The 13,063-nt window shown below is 43.1% G+C and overlaps 1 protein-coding gene across 1 annotated transcript in view; it reads left to right on the top strand.

Moving 5' to 3' along the window:
* Positions 1–13,063, top strand: part of KLHL6 (kelch like family member 6) — a 54,269-nt gene that overhangs the window by 16,222 nt on the left and 24,984 nt on the right. Inside the window, exon 2 of the mRNA XM_006201061.4 lies at positions 4,832–4,997. Within this exon, the coding sequence (XP_006201123.1) occupies positions 4,832–4,997 (166 nt within the window). The remainder of the gene's footprint in view (positions 1–4,831; positions 4,998–13,063) is intronic.

Genomic DNA, 13,063 nt, shown 5'->3' with positions numbered 1-13,063 from the left:
AGTTTATCACCTATAAAATGGGTATAGTATTCAAAGGAGATAATGCCATTTGCCCTATGAATGCTATAAACATAAATGTGGAGATTACTGTTATTGGAGTGGGAACCTAAGGGTGACCCACTTTGCTCAAGTTATGGACCTTTCATGGGTCCCAACATTGCTAAAGTGTTTCCATGAATCTCCTGGAGAGCTGCGGGAGGCCTAGGAGTTTGGTCTATGAGAAACAGGTAGTTTTCTCCTTAGTTTTACCTTATCTGTGTTCACCATGGTGGCTGTGGCCCAGGAGAGTTTATTTAAGTGACAGAAAATCAGTGAAAAACTCTCAGAGGAAAGCAGAGAAATGCTGGGATTTGGGGACCCAAACCAGACACACACACAAAAAAAAGCCCCAGAGGAAGGACAGTCTTTATTTTTTAATTTTTATTTTAATGAAAGTGCTGGGGATTGAACCCAGGACCTTGCGCATGCTAAGCACACATCCTACCACTGAGCTGTGCTCTCCCCTTGGGCATAGCCTTTAGAGCACTTCTTTCCTCTCTTTCCCATGAACATTTATTGAGCCCTTACTGTGTGCCAGGCACTATGCTAATGAATCTAGATCAGTCTGTGTACAGCCCTCGCCTTGACTCCACGCTGGATGAGGGGTGGACAACCATGCAGGGACGTGACTGGACCGGGCCCAAAGCTGGCAGGTCAAGTGTTGCAAGCCAGAGTGCAGTCACCTTGCCTATTCCAAGTGTCTCCCACAGCCCGCCAAGATTCCTCTGACCTGGTCTGAAGTCCCTTCCCTTCGTAAGTACTGGGTATTGCGCCAACAACTTTGTGTACATTGTCTTATTTTCCCAGCAGCTCAAGGGGGCAGGGACTATGATACCACTTTACAGAGGAGGAAACTGAGGTTTGTTCACTTGGCCAAAGTTATACAGTGAGTTAGCATCGGAGCCTAGACATGAGAGCCCCTCTCCTCCTTCCTCCAGCCAGCACTGCAGCTCTTCTTCCTGCCCTCCCCTAGGATCCTCGAATCCCTTTGCTAGTGCACACACACTCCCACACACATCAGAAGCCAGAAAGGCCTGAGAATTTACCTACTCCTCGGGTGGCCCCATTACTAAGACTGTTATAAGGTGCCAGGGTATCACAGCCCAGCTTCTTTGCCTCTTGTTGGGACGACTCTGGAATGTATCCTCCAGAGGTCCTCTGCAGGATTAAGCCAAAGTGACTTTGTGTACGACTTTTGTCTTGCTTGGCTTCCTCCCCCGCTCATCTTACTCCCCCCCGACCCCTAACATATCACTGGCTATGGAGGGTTGGTTTCCGGAGGATCCAGTTACCCAGTTAGGTATTGGCTGAGCCAGGGCAGGACGTTATTCAGTGACTAATTCCAAGAGAGAATTCAGAAGCAGTGTCTAGCAATGACAACCTGACCAAGAGTCCAGATGACCCCAGAGGTCCTAATAATCATGTCACATGGGACACAAAAAATACATAGGCTTCAAAAGAGCCCCTCAAAGTGCAAGGCATTGAATTAGACAATTTATATACCTATCTCATTTAATATTAAAACATCTTTCCACTAGACTTTTCCAGTTTTCATTAGAATGTTTGAGATCACACAGATTCAACAAAATTCACCTTTCACTAATCTTAAAGTCACATTCTAGATAAAGGAGCTTTTCTAAATTTCACCTTGGTAGGACTCCAGTGATAGGTTGCCTTAGTTACATGAAGCTTCATTTGACCCCATTATCCCTGCCCATCCTCTCCTGCTAAATGTCCTCTTTCCCGTATATTCATATACGTGACATTCATGTGGGTGACATTCACTTTACCCCCTGAGATGATTGCAGATCTGGGTGACCCGACAGCACAGTTCAAAGTTGATGTCCTAGAGCTGTGCTGCCTAGTACAAGTGGCCACCAGCCACATGTGGCTGTTGAGCATTTGAATTATGGCTGGTTTGGATTGAGATGTGATTTAAGTATAAAATATACATGGGGGATTTTTAAGACAATATGAAATGAAGAATGTAAATTACCTCATTAATACTAAAATATTTATTGCATGTTGAAAGGATAGCATTTCTATATGTGTTGGGTTAAATAAAAGATATAATTAATTTTATCTCCTATTTTTTACTTTAAAAATTGTGGTTTCTAGAAAATTTTAAATTACACATATAGCTTGCATTATATTTCTGTTGGGCAGCACTGCTCTAGAGACTCAAAGGGGAATTTAGGGAGTGAGGTTGTCCAACTCCTCCCAGGAAGACAGGCTGAGCTGAAAAGAAAATGTGTGGTTGCCATGATGGCAGGGCTCTATGGAATCAGGAGGCAGCAGGTGCGTGCTTCATGATCTCATCGCTTCACAAGGTGCACGGTTCTGCAGAAGGCTCTGCGCGCCTCTGACCAAGACAGTTTATGGCTGAGGGTCATCTGGCTAAGTGATATCACTGCTTCTCTGGTTTCAGGCTGGGATTTGTTAACTTTGCAGAATTCGCATTTGCTCTTTGTGTTGTGCTGTCATGTTCTTGCAAGGGGATGGGGAGCTGGCCATGTGAGGGAAGAGAGAAGAGGAGAGAAAAGAGTGGGAGGATTATCGTTGATTAAAACAGAGACAGGAAGAAGGACAGAGGGAGGAAGAAGTTCTCACTGGCTAAAACAAAGGGTTCAAAAATCAGCTTGCCGAGTGATTTCTTCCACTTTCTGTTTTTCTCTCGATTTTCTCAGTCTCTTGGTCTTGGTCTTGGGTCTTTTATGGCCATCATAGACTGTTCTTTGTGCATATGTGTCCCTGCTAGTTTGTGAACTACTTAGGAGGTGGGGGAGCTAGACATTGCTTGTATTAGTCAACTTGGGCTGCCGTAACAAAATACATTGGACTAGGTGACTTCGACAACAGAAATCTATTTTCTCACCATTTTAGAAGCTGGAAATCCAAATCAGGGTGCTAGCATGGTCAGCTTCCAGTGAGGGCTCTCTTCCTGATTTATAGATGAACACTGTGTGCTCACACAGTAGAGAGAGAATTTCTCTCTTTTCCTTTTCTAATAAGGACATCAGCTGTACTGGATAAGGACCTCATATTTATGATCTCATTTAGCCTTAATTACAAAAGCCCTAGCTACAAAAAACAGTCACATTGAAGGTTAGGGCTTCAACATAGGAATTTTAGGGGGACACACTTCAGTCCAGAGTACCACCAAATACTGAAATCCCTTCCATTCCTAGCCCCAGTATCCTATGCAGAGTGAATGCATGATGAACTGAAAGAAACTGAATTCCAGAGCTTCCAAAGAGTTGTTTTCATAAGCTGTGCTGTCCCAGCCTGTGGGGCTGCTGGGATCCCACAGCCACTGGGAGGGCAAGAGAGAGTGAACAGGTTTTTGTGGGAATGAGGCTGAGGGAGTTGTCTCAGCTGCAACTGTAAGGATCGGCCTCATGAGCCTACTGTCTACAGTAAGACCATCATGAGGCTGCTGTTCATCCCCAAGAGAAGTTCCATCTAGTTTTCAGTGTTAAGAGCAACAGAAATTCTTCTGAGTCCTTGGATTTGTGAACTGTGTAACTGACCAGATGGTCTGTCTTTTGCGTTGGTCAGGTGTGAGGCTCATCTGTAATGACAGCACAGTGGCCATTGTGATGGGCACTTCTAGCCGTTTTCATAGATTATCTTCATTTCCCCACTCATTTTTTTTTAATCTTCTTTCTCCTCTACTTTTAATTTATGCAATCTTATTATATTTTAGGTACCATTTAAGTTTTCAGAATTCCATAAGTCTTTTCAGAAACATGGTAGGGCTTTACATCCATTTTAAGAATAAATAACATTGCTCATATAGTCCCTGAGAGAGATTGACAGTTCAAATATCAAAGCCCAGGAAGCATGATAAATTCACATATGAGCCTAGTATGAGGTGAAATAAAACCCTCTATATCTCTATTTATCTATTAGTTATTGAGCTAATTCTTACAATAAACTTTAAAAATAGCTATTAAAATCACCACCATTACATGTTGAAAAAACTGAAGTTCATGGAGATTAAGTAATATGCCCAAGTTCTGCGCTGATGGAACTGGTGTTGAGTCCTGGTCCATTTGATGTCAAAACCAACATCTTTTCCATCCTGTTCCCCTGCTTCCAGAAGTCCAGTCCTAGGGAGGGAACAGGAGAGGCATAGTCCAGAGGCAAGACAGAGTAATGACCTTGGGGAATTCTTTCCTGGGTTGAGGCAATTGAAGGCTTCCAACTATGACTGGAATCCATAGACAGGGTCCAGCCTCTGGGGAAAGAGTCTGGGGAGGCAGCTACTTGAGTTGCTGGAGGGCATCTGCCCCCTAGCCAGACAGGCCTGATGGTGGGACCAGGCTCCAGGGCAGAGGAGAGCTGGAGTAAGAACTGAGAGCTGAGTCAGGAGCCCTGTTTGGTGCTGGAAGTTGAGAAAGAAAATTCAGATGGAGCTTGGCGGGGGCTGGGAGGATTGGGGAGGGTCGGGAAGGGTCACAGAATACCTACAGAAGAATCCTCCACTTTGAGCCAATATAAAGTAGTTCTAGATCCCACCAGGTGTGCCAGTAGGGCTCCTAGTGTCCCTTCACATCTGGAACTGCCTTGGGGACCACAGTTGGGCTCAGCAGAGTGGGACACAAGCGTTCAGTAAGCACTGATGTAACATTTGGTTTGTGCTGAGTGCTGAGGAACAGAGAGCAATCGCCCCAGATCCTGACCTTGGGAACCTCAAAGTTCCATGTGGGCACACAGGTCTGCGGGGGGTCTGTTTAGCCCTGGAACCATGGGTCATGGTCTGACTCACACTCACATGCCTCTCTTCCAGGGCCATGTTCTGCAATGATTTAAAGGAAAAGTATGAGAAGAGGATCGTTATCAAAGGGGTCGATGCGGAGACCATGCACACTCTTCTGGACTACACGTACACCAGCAAGGCGCTGATCACCAAGCAGAACGTCCAGCGGGTCCTGGAAGCTGCTAACCTTTTCCAGGTGTGTGAACAAACAGGCCCAGTGCTCTCCTCTGGAGTAGGAAAAAGCAGCAATTCTCTGGAGATCTGCCTGGCCTGAGCTCCCAGGCCTGGACCTGAGACACATGCACACACTTAGCTGGGCCTGTGCTTGCTCGAAATTTCCTGAGAGGTGGTGACCTGGGGGCATGAACTCCTTAATGATAAGAAGCCAGGCAAGCTTTCTGCTTAGAACCCACACTTGGCTCCTAACTCCAGGAACAATGACTATAATTTACAGAAGCCTAATTGGAGCCAGAGGCTGCAGTCACCACTTCATATATGCACTTTCCACTCCTTAGCACAACCCAGGGGGATAGTTACTTTCCCTCACTTTATGGGTGGGGAGAGTAAGGCACAGAGAAGTGACAAGGCTGTTATTTGAACTGAAAGCTTTCTGAGTCCAGGGACCACATGCTTGCCACTATAACGTGCAGTCTCTCGGGGAGCAGTGTCTGGATTCCGGAGAAAGCAGGACCTTCACTGGTCAGCAGTTTGTGGTGGGTGTAAAAGAAGAGCACTTCTTATAGAAGATGAGGTAATAATTTTATTTTGCTTCATAAAAGAATTATACTCATAGATTACGTCAGTTGCATCCACAGTGATCACAGGGGTCCCATCCTGAGATTCCATCTTTGCTGAGGTCTAAGATTACAGTTTGAGCTCCTTTCCATTGGGTTACAACAGAGATTGTCCCACTGAGGATGTTGAAATTTATGATAAACAGAGGCCAGGTCATTCCCATCAGATCTTGTCCATAGTTTGGGACTTTGGGAGTTGGCATCTTCTTGGATTATCAGTAGGTCAGCAGTTGGAAGGAACAGAAAACAAAGTCTGGGAAGTTGGGGAATAAGAGGTCTAGGGTCAAGACCATGGGCACTGGGATTATCTTTGTTGAGGCTGGAGTCTACACAGGATTTAAGAAGTCCCGCAAGGAAGGGAGATTGGAAAGAGGGAGGAAAATCAACCATGGAACAGCACTGATGAATTCTGAGTAATGGGTTTCTGCAGTGTTGGCCAATTTTATTGTCTCACTTCCCTCTGGGCATTTTAAAGATACAGAGCAAGTTACTTCCTGCAGGACTAGTCATGCCTCACCTGGCAAAGTGGCCAAGTCAGTTACCACCTATACGCTGAGCCCCTTGCCATTTCTGTCCTTATCTGCTTATACCCTCAGCCTACTGATTGGCAGGGAAACGCCCCGTGTTATATGGAGGGAGGGACTCAGGAACCTCCTGCTCAGCATCCCCACCTCACACCTCCACCCTAACTACAGGGAACTCCTTCCAGTGTCATGGAGGGGCCTCTATCTAGTTCAACTTTTATGCTTTTTTAGAACCTTCTCTTAAAAGGCAAACACCCACTTCTTCAATGCTTCCCCCAAAAGGACCAATAACCTTGCCAGAATCACCCCATTCACCATAGTCCAATCAATCCACTTCATCCTAATCTCCTTTCTTGGGGCCCAGAAAGGTTGCTGACTCATCTAAAGGTGGACAGGTAACACTGACAATAATAATAGCATTTATTGCTTCGAGTACAGTGTCTGACACCAGAGTAGACACTTAATGAATACAAATTGTATGAGCAATTACTGTGTGCCTTGAGTGACAGAGTTGGATTAGTAACCAGGTTCCTACTTTTCCCACTAACTGAAATTAGGTCCTAGATGGTAGGCTGAGGAGATAATGTTGTTCTTCAGAATGCAGTTTTTAATATTTATATGCTGTAATAATACTACAAACTTATTTCAGAAAAATTAGAAAGCCATACAAACAAAAAGAACATAAAAATTACCTGCAATCCCTTCCTATCGAGACAATGTGGCAGCTTCTTTGGTGTATAGACCTGGTGTAATGTCCTTTCTGTGCATTGACCCGTATAGAGGCAGCCAGCAGGGTGGTTAATAGCATATCTTGGAGCCAGACTGCTGGGTTTAAATCTCAGTTCCACCACTTATTAGCTGTGTGACTTTGGGTAGGTTTTATAATTTCACTGTGCTCTGGTTTCCTCGTCAGTAAAACAACTAAATCAAGGAATACAAGAGAGAGGAGACAGGAGAGAAACATGGAAAGGAATCTCTCTCTGAGCCTCCAGAGAGAGCCGGCCCTACTGACAACTTGATTTCAGACCCTTGACTTCCAAAACTGTGAGAGAATAAATTTCTAGTTGGTTAAACTGCCAAGTTTGTGGTAACTGGTTATGACAGCCCGAGGAAATGAGTACAAGCTTAAAAAGTAAACTATAGCTAAAAATCTTAAAATGAAAAGCAGTGATCTCCTATTCCTATGCCCTCTTTCAGCCTACTCTTCTGCAACAATTGCTTTCACACATTTTGAAGTATTTCTGCTTTTATTTATTTCCAGATTTCTAAATGATTTGTGTACTCCATTATCTTCTGATGCATCAGTTTTGGATAACTTGTTTTCCCTCTGTCCTCCTGCTCTGGTCTTACCTGGGTGCTCACTAGGCCTGTTGCACAGCTGTTATCCTGGGAGTTCCTGTTGCCTCTTTTCTAAGTCGGATTTTCTCTCCCTGGATCCCATGTCTTCTTCTTTCTTGTATACGCTCACATTTTAATGGATCACAACCTTTAATAGCTTACAATGAAAGGGTATATGAGATAAATTTTTGAAACTTTAATGTCTAAAAATGTTTTTATTTTCTCTTCATATTTGATTAATATTTTGGCTGGGTATAAAATTCAAGATTGAAAATAATTTTCTTTTGACATTTGAAGGCAGTGCTCTATACTGTTACCTGTTACATATTTTATGAGAATAGATTTCTATTGGACCCATGTTTTTAAATCTGTTTATTTCACCTGTATTGTATTATAATCATTTTTTTCATGCCAATAGATTCATTTCTGCAACAGCACTTACGATTGCTGTGGGTCTTTTTTCATCCCTTGTGTTGGTTCCTTCAATTGGGAGACTCATGTCTTTCGATTCTGGGAACTTACATTTTTTCTCTGATATCTTCCTTTCAACTCTTTTTATCTAAGCTCTGGAGCTATTACTAGCTATTATTAGTTAGGTGTTGCACCTTCTGAATTTAATTTCATTTTTTTGTTACCTTTTCTTTCCTATTGACCTTTTTGTTCTATTTTCTAGGAGATTTCCTCAACAGTATATGTTAACTCTCCTGTGGATTTTTAATTTCTGCCACCTTATCCTTAGTTTCCAAGAGTCTTTGTTGTCTATTTTAATAGGGTCCTATTCTTATTTCTTTGAGGCTGTTATAATATATTTGAAGTTTCCTTCTGCTCTCTCTCTTGTGAGTTCCTTTACTCTGCTTAGTTGCTTAGGTCTCCGTCTTTCATCTTAGAGGGTGTCTCAGTTTCCTAGGTTTGCTACCATAATAAATTATCACAAACTGGGTGACTTAAAACAACATAAATTTATTTTCTCACAGTTCTGGAGGACAGAAGTCCAAAATCAAGGTGTCAGCATTACTCCCTGCAGAGACTGTATGGGAGACTCTGTTCTTTGCCTCTTCCAGTTTCTGACATCTCTTGACATCTCTTCAGTTGTGGCCACACCACTCCAATCTCTGCAACATGGTCACATCGCCTCCTCCTTCTCTGTATATTCTCTCTGTGTGTGTCTGTGTTTTATAAAGATATATGTGATTGCATGTACGGCCCACCCAGATAAGCTCCTCCTCTCAAGAAATCCTTAACTTAATCACACCTTGTGCCAGATAAAATAATAGTCACTCTTTTGCCATATAGGGTAATAGGCACAGGCTCTGGGATCATGATGCAGGCATATCTTTTGGGGCCACAATTCAGCTACTACAGAGTGTTTCCTCAAATACCCTTGGCTTTCCAATCATATTTCAGATTGAGGGCTTAATATGCTAGCCCAGCTCAGTGCACATGCTGTAGGTTGGGAGGCCAGCAGACTTGAGAGTTTTACCAGAGTTATCAGGTGGCCTACTGATTTTTTATTTGGGATCCTCATATGTCAGTATCTGTTGAACTTTTCCTAGGGTTGTTCAGCTTCTCCAGATAAGGATCTTCAGTCTTTTGCTGGAGGTTAAAAGACAGCTGCGTGTATTCTGGACAGGTGTGTGGATGTGTGCAAATCTTTACTTAACCCCTTAATTTTAAGTAAGATGTCTGCATGTGTCTTCCTCGGCTCCTGATGTCTCTGAGTCCAGAACCTTTTTGGTCTGATATCTCCAGAGGACAAATCTTCCTCTCCAGTGGGAGTGGGAGTTGCTAGACTGCAAGAGGTAGAGAGGAGAACCAGGAGGCTTAACTTCTTCTTAAACCCTGTTGTCAGCCCCTGTCTATCCTGGACTTCCTGGTATTTGGGGACTTTAATATTCCTGACTTTTGGGGTTCTGAGGGACAAACTTGGTGTGACATTAAAGTCACTTAACAGTTTTCACATTGTGTGGTTTGGGGTTACTGATGTCTCTTGGTTTCACTGAAGATGGAGTTTGTGTTTCTGTTTCTTGTTCTCCTTTCAGTTTTCGGTGATTTTTCAAGAGACCTATAAAAACTTTTTTGATAGTAAAGATTGTAATCTTTGGTAATAATGTTGCAAATATTTTCCATTGATTATATGACTCATAAATTTTAGTCATATTTTTATATACAAAGTTTTAAACTAGTATTTAGTCAGATATATTGATCATTTCCTTGATGGTTTTTGCCTTTGGTGTGCATTTTAAAAAAGACCTTCCCCATTGCTTGATTATGTACTTATCACTTATCATTTCTTTTAGTTTTGTTATATCTACAGATTTGATACTTTAATATTTAATATATCTGGAATTTTTTTGGCTTAAAGTTGTTTCTTTGTCTTTTTCTTCTTTTCATTTTCTCCCAAGTGGTGAGTTTCAGTGGAGAGTTTAATGAGTTTTAATGAGAGAGGTTGGAAAGGAGGACGGAGACAGGATAGAAACAGAGCAAACTCTTGTTTATTTTTGACGCCCCTATTCTGGTAATCCCTCGCCTCAAAACTTTCCAAGTCTCGTTCACTTTCTCGGCAGGAAATAGTAAGTTTCTCTCTGAGGCTATTTTACTCATTTTCCCATGAGTGTTAGTTCTTATGAAAACAAGAGAAGAGTTCTGTGAGCTTCTGGATATCTATTTAACCCACTTTCTGATTGCTATTGCTCCTGGACTGTTTGCTTTGAAGTCTCAGACATAGAATACTGGAAAATTTTCATGCTTGAAGGTGTTTAAGGTATAGGGGCTTATAGGTTGTTGAAATCTCTTTGTGGTTTTAACATGTTGTTTATTCTTTTGCATGGATAAAACATATGCCTGTTTCAAATTCAGAAATACAGGAGAAACAGTGAACCATTTGCCATCGTCACTGTTAGCTTCCTTCTTCCTGCCTTGCATGGACCAATATATACATGCATATAGGATGCTTGCTCATTGCTCTATTTTTTCAAACACAAATGTTGACACACTATACCCTCTGTTTTGCACCTTGCTTTTTTTTTTTTTGGCTTCACAACAATTTTTGGAGGTTGTGACAGGTCAGTATATGTGGAGCTGCCTTGTTCTTTCCAATGCTGGATAATATCGTTGGGGTCTCTTTAGATATTTAGCATGTATGTTGTCTGTAATGGTCTCTTATAAGGCAGAATGGTAGAGCAGAAAGAACAGGGGCTTTGGAGTCGGAACCTGGGTTTAAATCCCAGTTCAGTCAATTATTTGCTCTGTGGCTGTGGGCAAATTAGTTAGATTTCCTAAGGCTCAGCTTTCTCATTTGTAAAATTAGGATGACAATAATACCTACCTTTCAGGGAGAGTGTGCCAGAGTTGGCATTTTATCTCATCATTTTAGAACCTCCATAGAAGCCAATAACACCTTTGTGGGACTGAAGTCAGTGGGAATCAGATCGTCTTGATTTCCCCACCACATCCAGTAGTAACGTTTTTTAACTTTCCTGCCTTTGATGTGGCTCGGCTGCTCTCTCATTCTCTGCTTCTCTTCTGAGGACTCCTCTTAGTGTTTCTTCCTGTTACACGTTGATTTATTCTTTCCCAGGATTCCCCAGTCCAGAAAGGCTGAAGGGAGAATTTGATCAACTAAGTCAATCACTGTTGTTGTTATTTGAAAAGAGCCTTTCATTTGAGGCCGCTTCCTGAGTTGCTGGCCTGTTAACAGAGTAGTTGCCCTTGAGTCAAGGGCCCATTGGTCCAATTAGGTATGGCATGGGGTGGGACAGTTTCTTTGGAGGAAACTTTGGGTGTGTCAGGTATTGAATGACCTGCCCACTAGTGGAGATTTACAGTGACCTGGCCGTGATTTATTAGCCAATTGTGGGGAGAAACATATTTTCTCCAAGTAGTTTTTAGAAAGCTGTAAGTAAGAGAAGCACCTATGAGGAAAGGCCCAATGGCCTGTTTACGCGTGAGGCAGGGGTTATGAGGTGACTGTTACCCAGGGGAGGGTCCAGAGGAGCCAAGGGCCCTCCCTTGCCCAAAGTGGACCTTTAGACTCTGAATGCTAGATAAGCCAGGTAGTCAGAAACTATAGACCTGGGACAATGACTGTAAGAACTTGGACAGTTTTTCAGTCTCGGAGGACTTTGTCATGTTTATTTGGAGAACTTTGCCATATTTGTTACTTTCATTTTTATTATTAAAAATTCATGAAAGAAGAAAGGCTTGTCAGCTTATCTGCAGGGCAGCAAGAAGATGGGAGGTCAGAGAGACCATACTCATCCTGCATTTATTCTTGGGTGGAAGGGTCCCTAAGATACAGAGCAGCGGTTAGAAGAAGCTTGGAAGAACAAAAGGAGGTCATACTGAGTCCCTGGGGCTGAAGTGAGGAAAGAAAGAGGGACATCACGATGGCAGCCTGGTTATCTGGGCTGAGCCTGAGAGGACACATGTGGTGCTTTGGGAGGTGATGTAACTTTCTTCGCAGTGGCAGTCTAAGGAGACTTTGGTGAAGGTCCTGGCATTGCTTATTTTCATATAATTTGTTTTGCTAATGACAGGGTAAATGATGGTGAGATCTATATGATGAGGTATCCATGTGGTCAGTGGCTGACTTGATGGCTTGGATTGGCTTCTTGGCTTCCCAATACTTGGAATATGGTACATAAATGCTTGCCGAGCCAGTGATTGCAGGCTGTTCTTGTTCATCACTAGCTGAATGTGAGCACCTGCTCGAGATGCCATCAAAAATTGCCTGACCTCCTGTAAGAGGACACTAAGAAGCCCAATTCTGGCTCTTGGAAATGCTGTAGGATTGTAGAGGAGAAAGTATTCCACAGGCTAATACTAATAACTGTTCATTTTTAGGCACTTATGGAGTGCCAGGCACCTAGCCAAAGGTAGGCCCCACTAAGATAAGGTACAGACGAACTTCTGTTCTTACTGACAGGGACCCACAGATTATGTCTACTCAACATCAGAGTAGCCAGTTGATCTTGGCAAGAAAACCAGCCCAATGTTTTCTTTACCATCATCCTGAAAAATCAGCCTGTTGACTGGTGCACCTTCTTCCACACATTCCCTTTGCCAATCCACGTTATTGTGTGGATACTATTGAGTGTTGAGAAATCAGGGTTAATTTCTTGGGTCTACATGACTGCAACAGTTGTCCTTTTCGGACTATTTCAGAGCAACTATCTTGCCTGTACTATCTCATTTAAAACGAGGTAGGTATTTTTACTCCCAGTTCATAGATGGGGGAAATAAGATTTAGCAATGCTAAATATATGCTCAAGGTTTCGCAGCTAGTAAAAGAGAGGAGCCTGACTTTGACTCCTATGCATAGCCTGTGTGTTCTCCACTACACGTACTATGTCTCCCCCTCAGAGCGAGGCCTGAAATAAGCCATGATCCTGAAGGCAGCTGGGGCCTTCAGTATCCTCAGGAGGGCTGTCTGATGGAAGGTTCTAGGAACCAGTGATGCTCTGTGACTGGCACAGCTGCAGCCCCTTTTGCTCAGCTCCCTCTGGGGAGCCTTGGACATGGGTTACTAGGTGCCCCCACAGTGAGCCTGCTGTTGCCCACACAGCATCTCTCTTATCTTTGCATTTCTGTGTTTGATCTCAGTGTTC

This window comes from Vicugna pacos, chromosome 1, assembly GCF_048564905.1.
Source record: "Vicugna pacos chromosome 1, VicPac4, whole genome shotgun sequence".
Taxonomy (NCBI): Eukaryota; Metazoa; Chordata; class Mammalia; order Artiodactyla; family Camelidae; genus Vicugna; species Vicugna pacos.
This window is presented reverse-complemented; position numbering and strand designations above follow the sequence as displayed.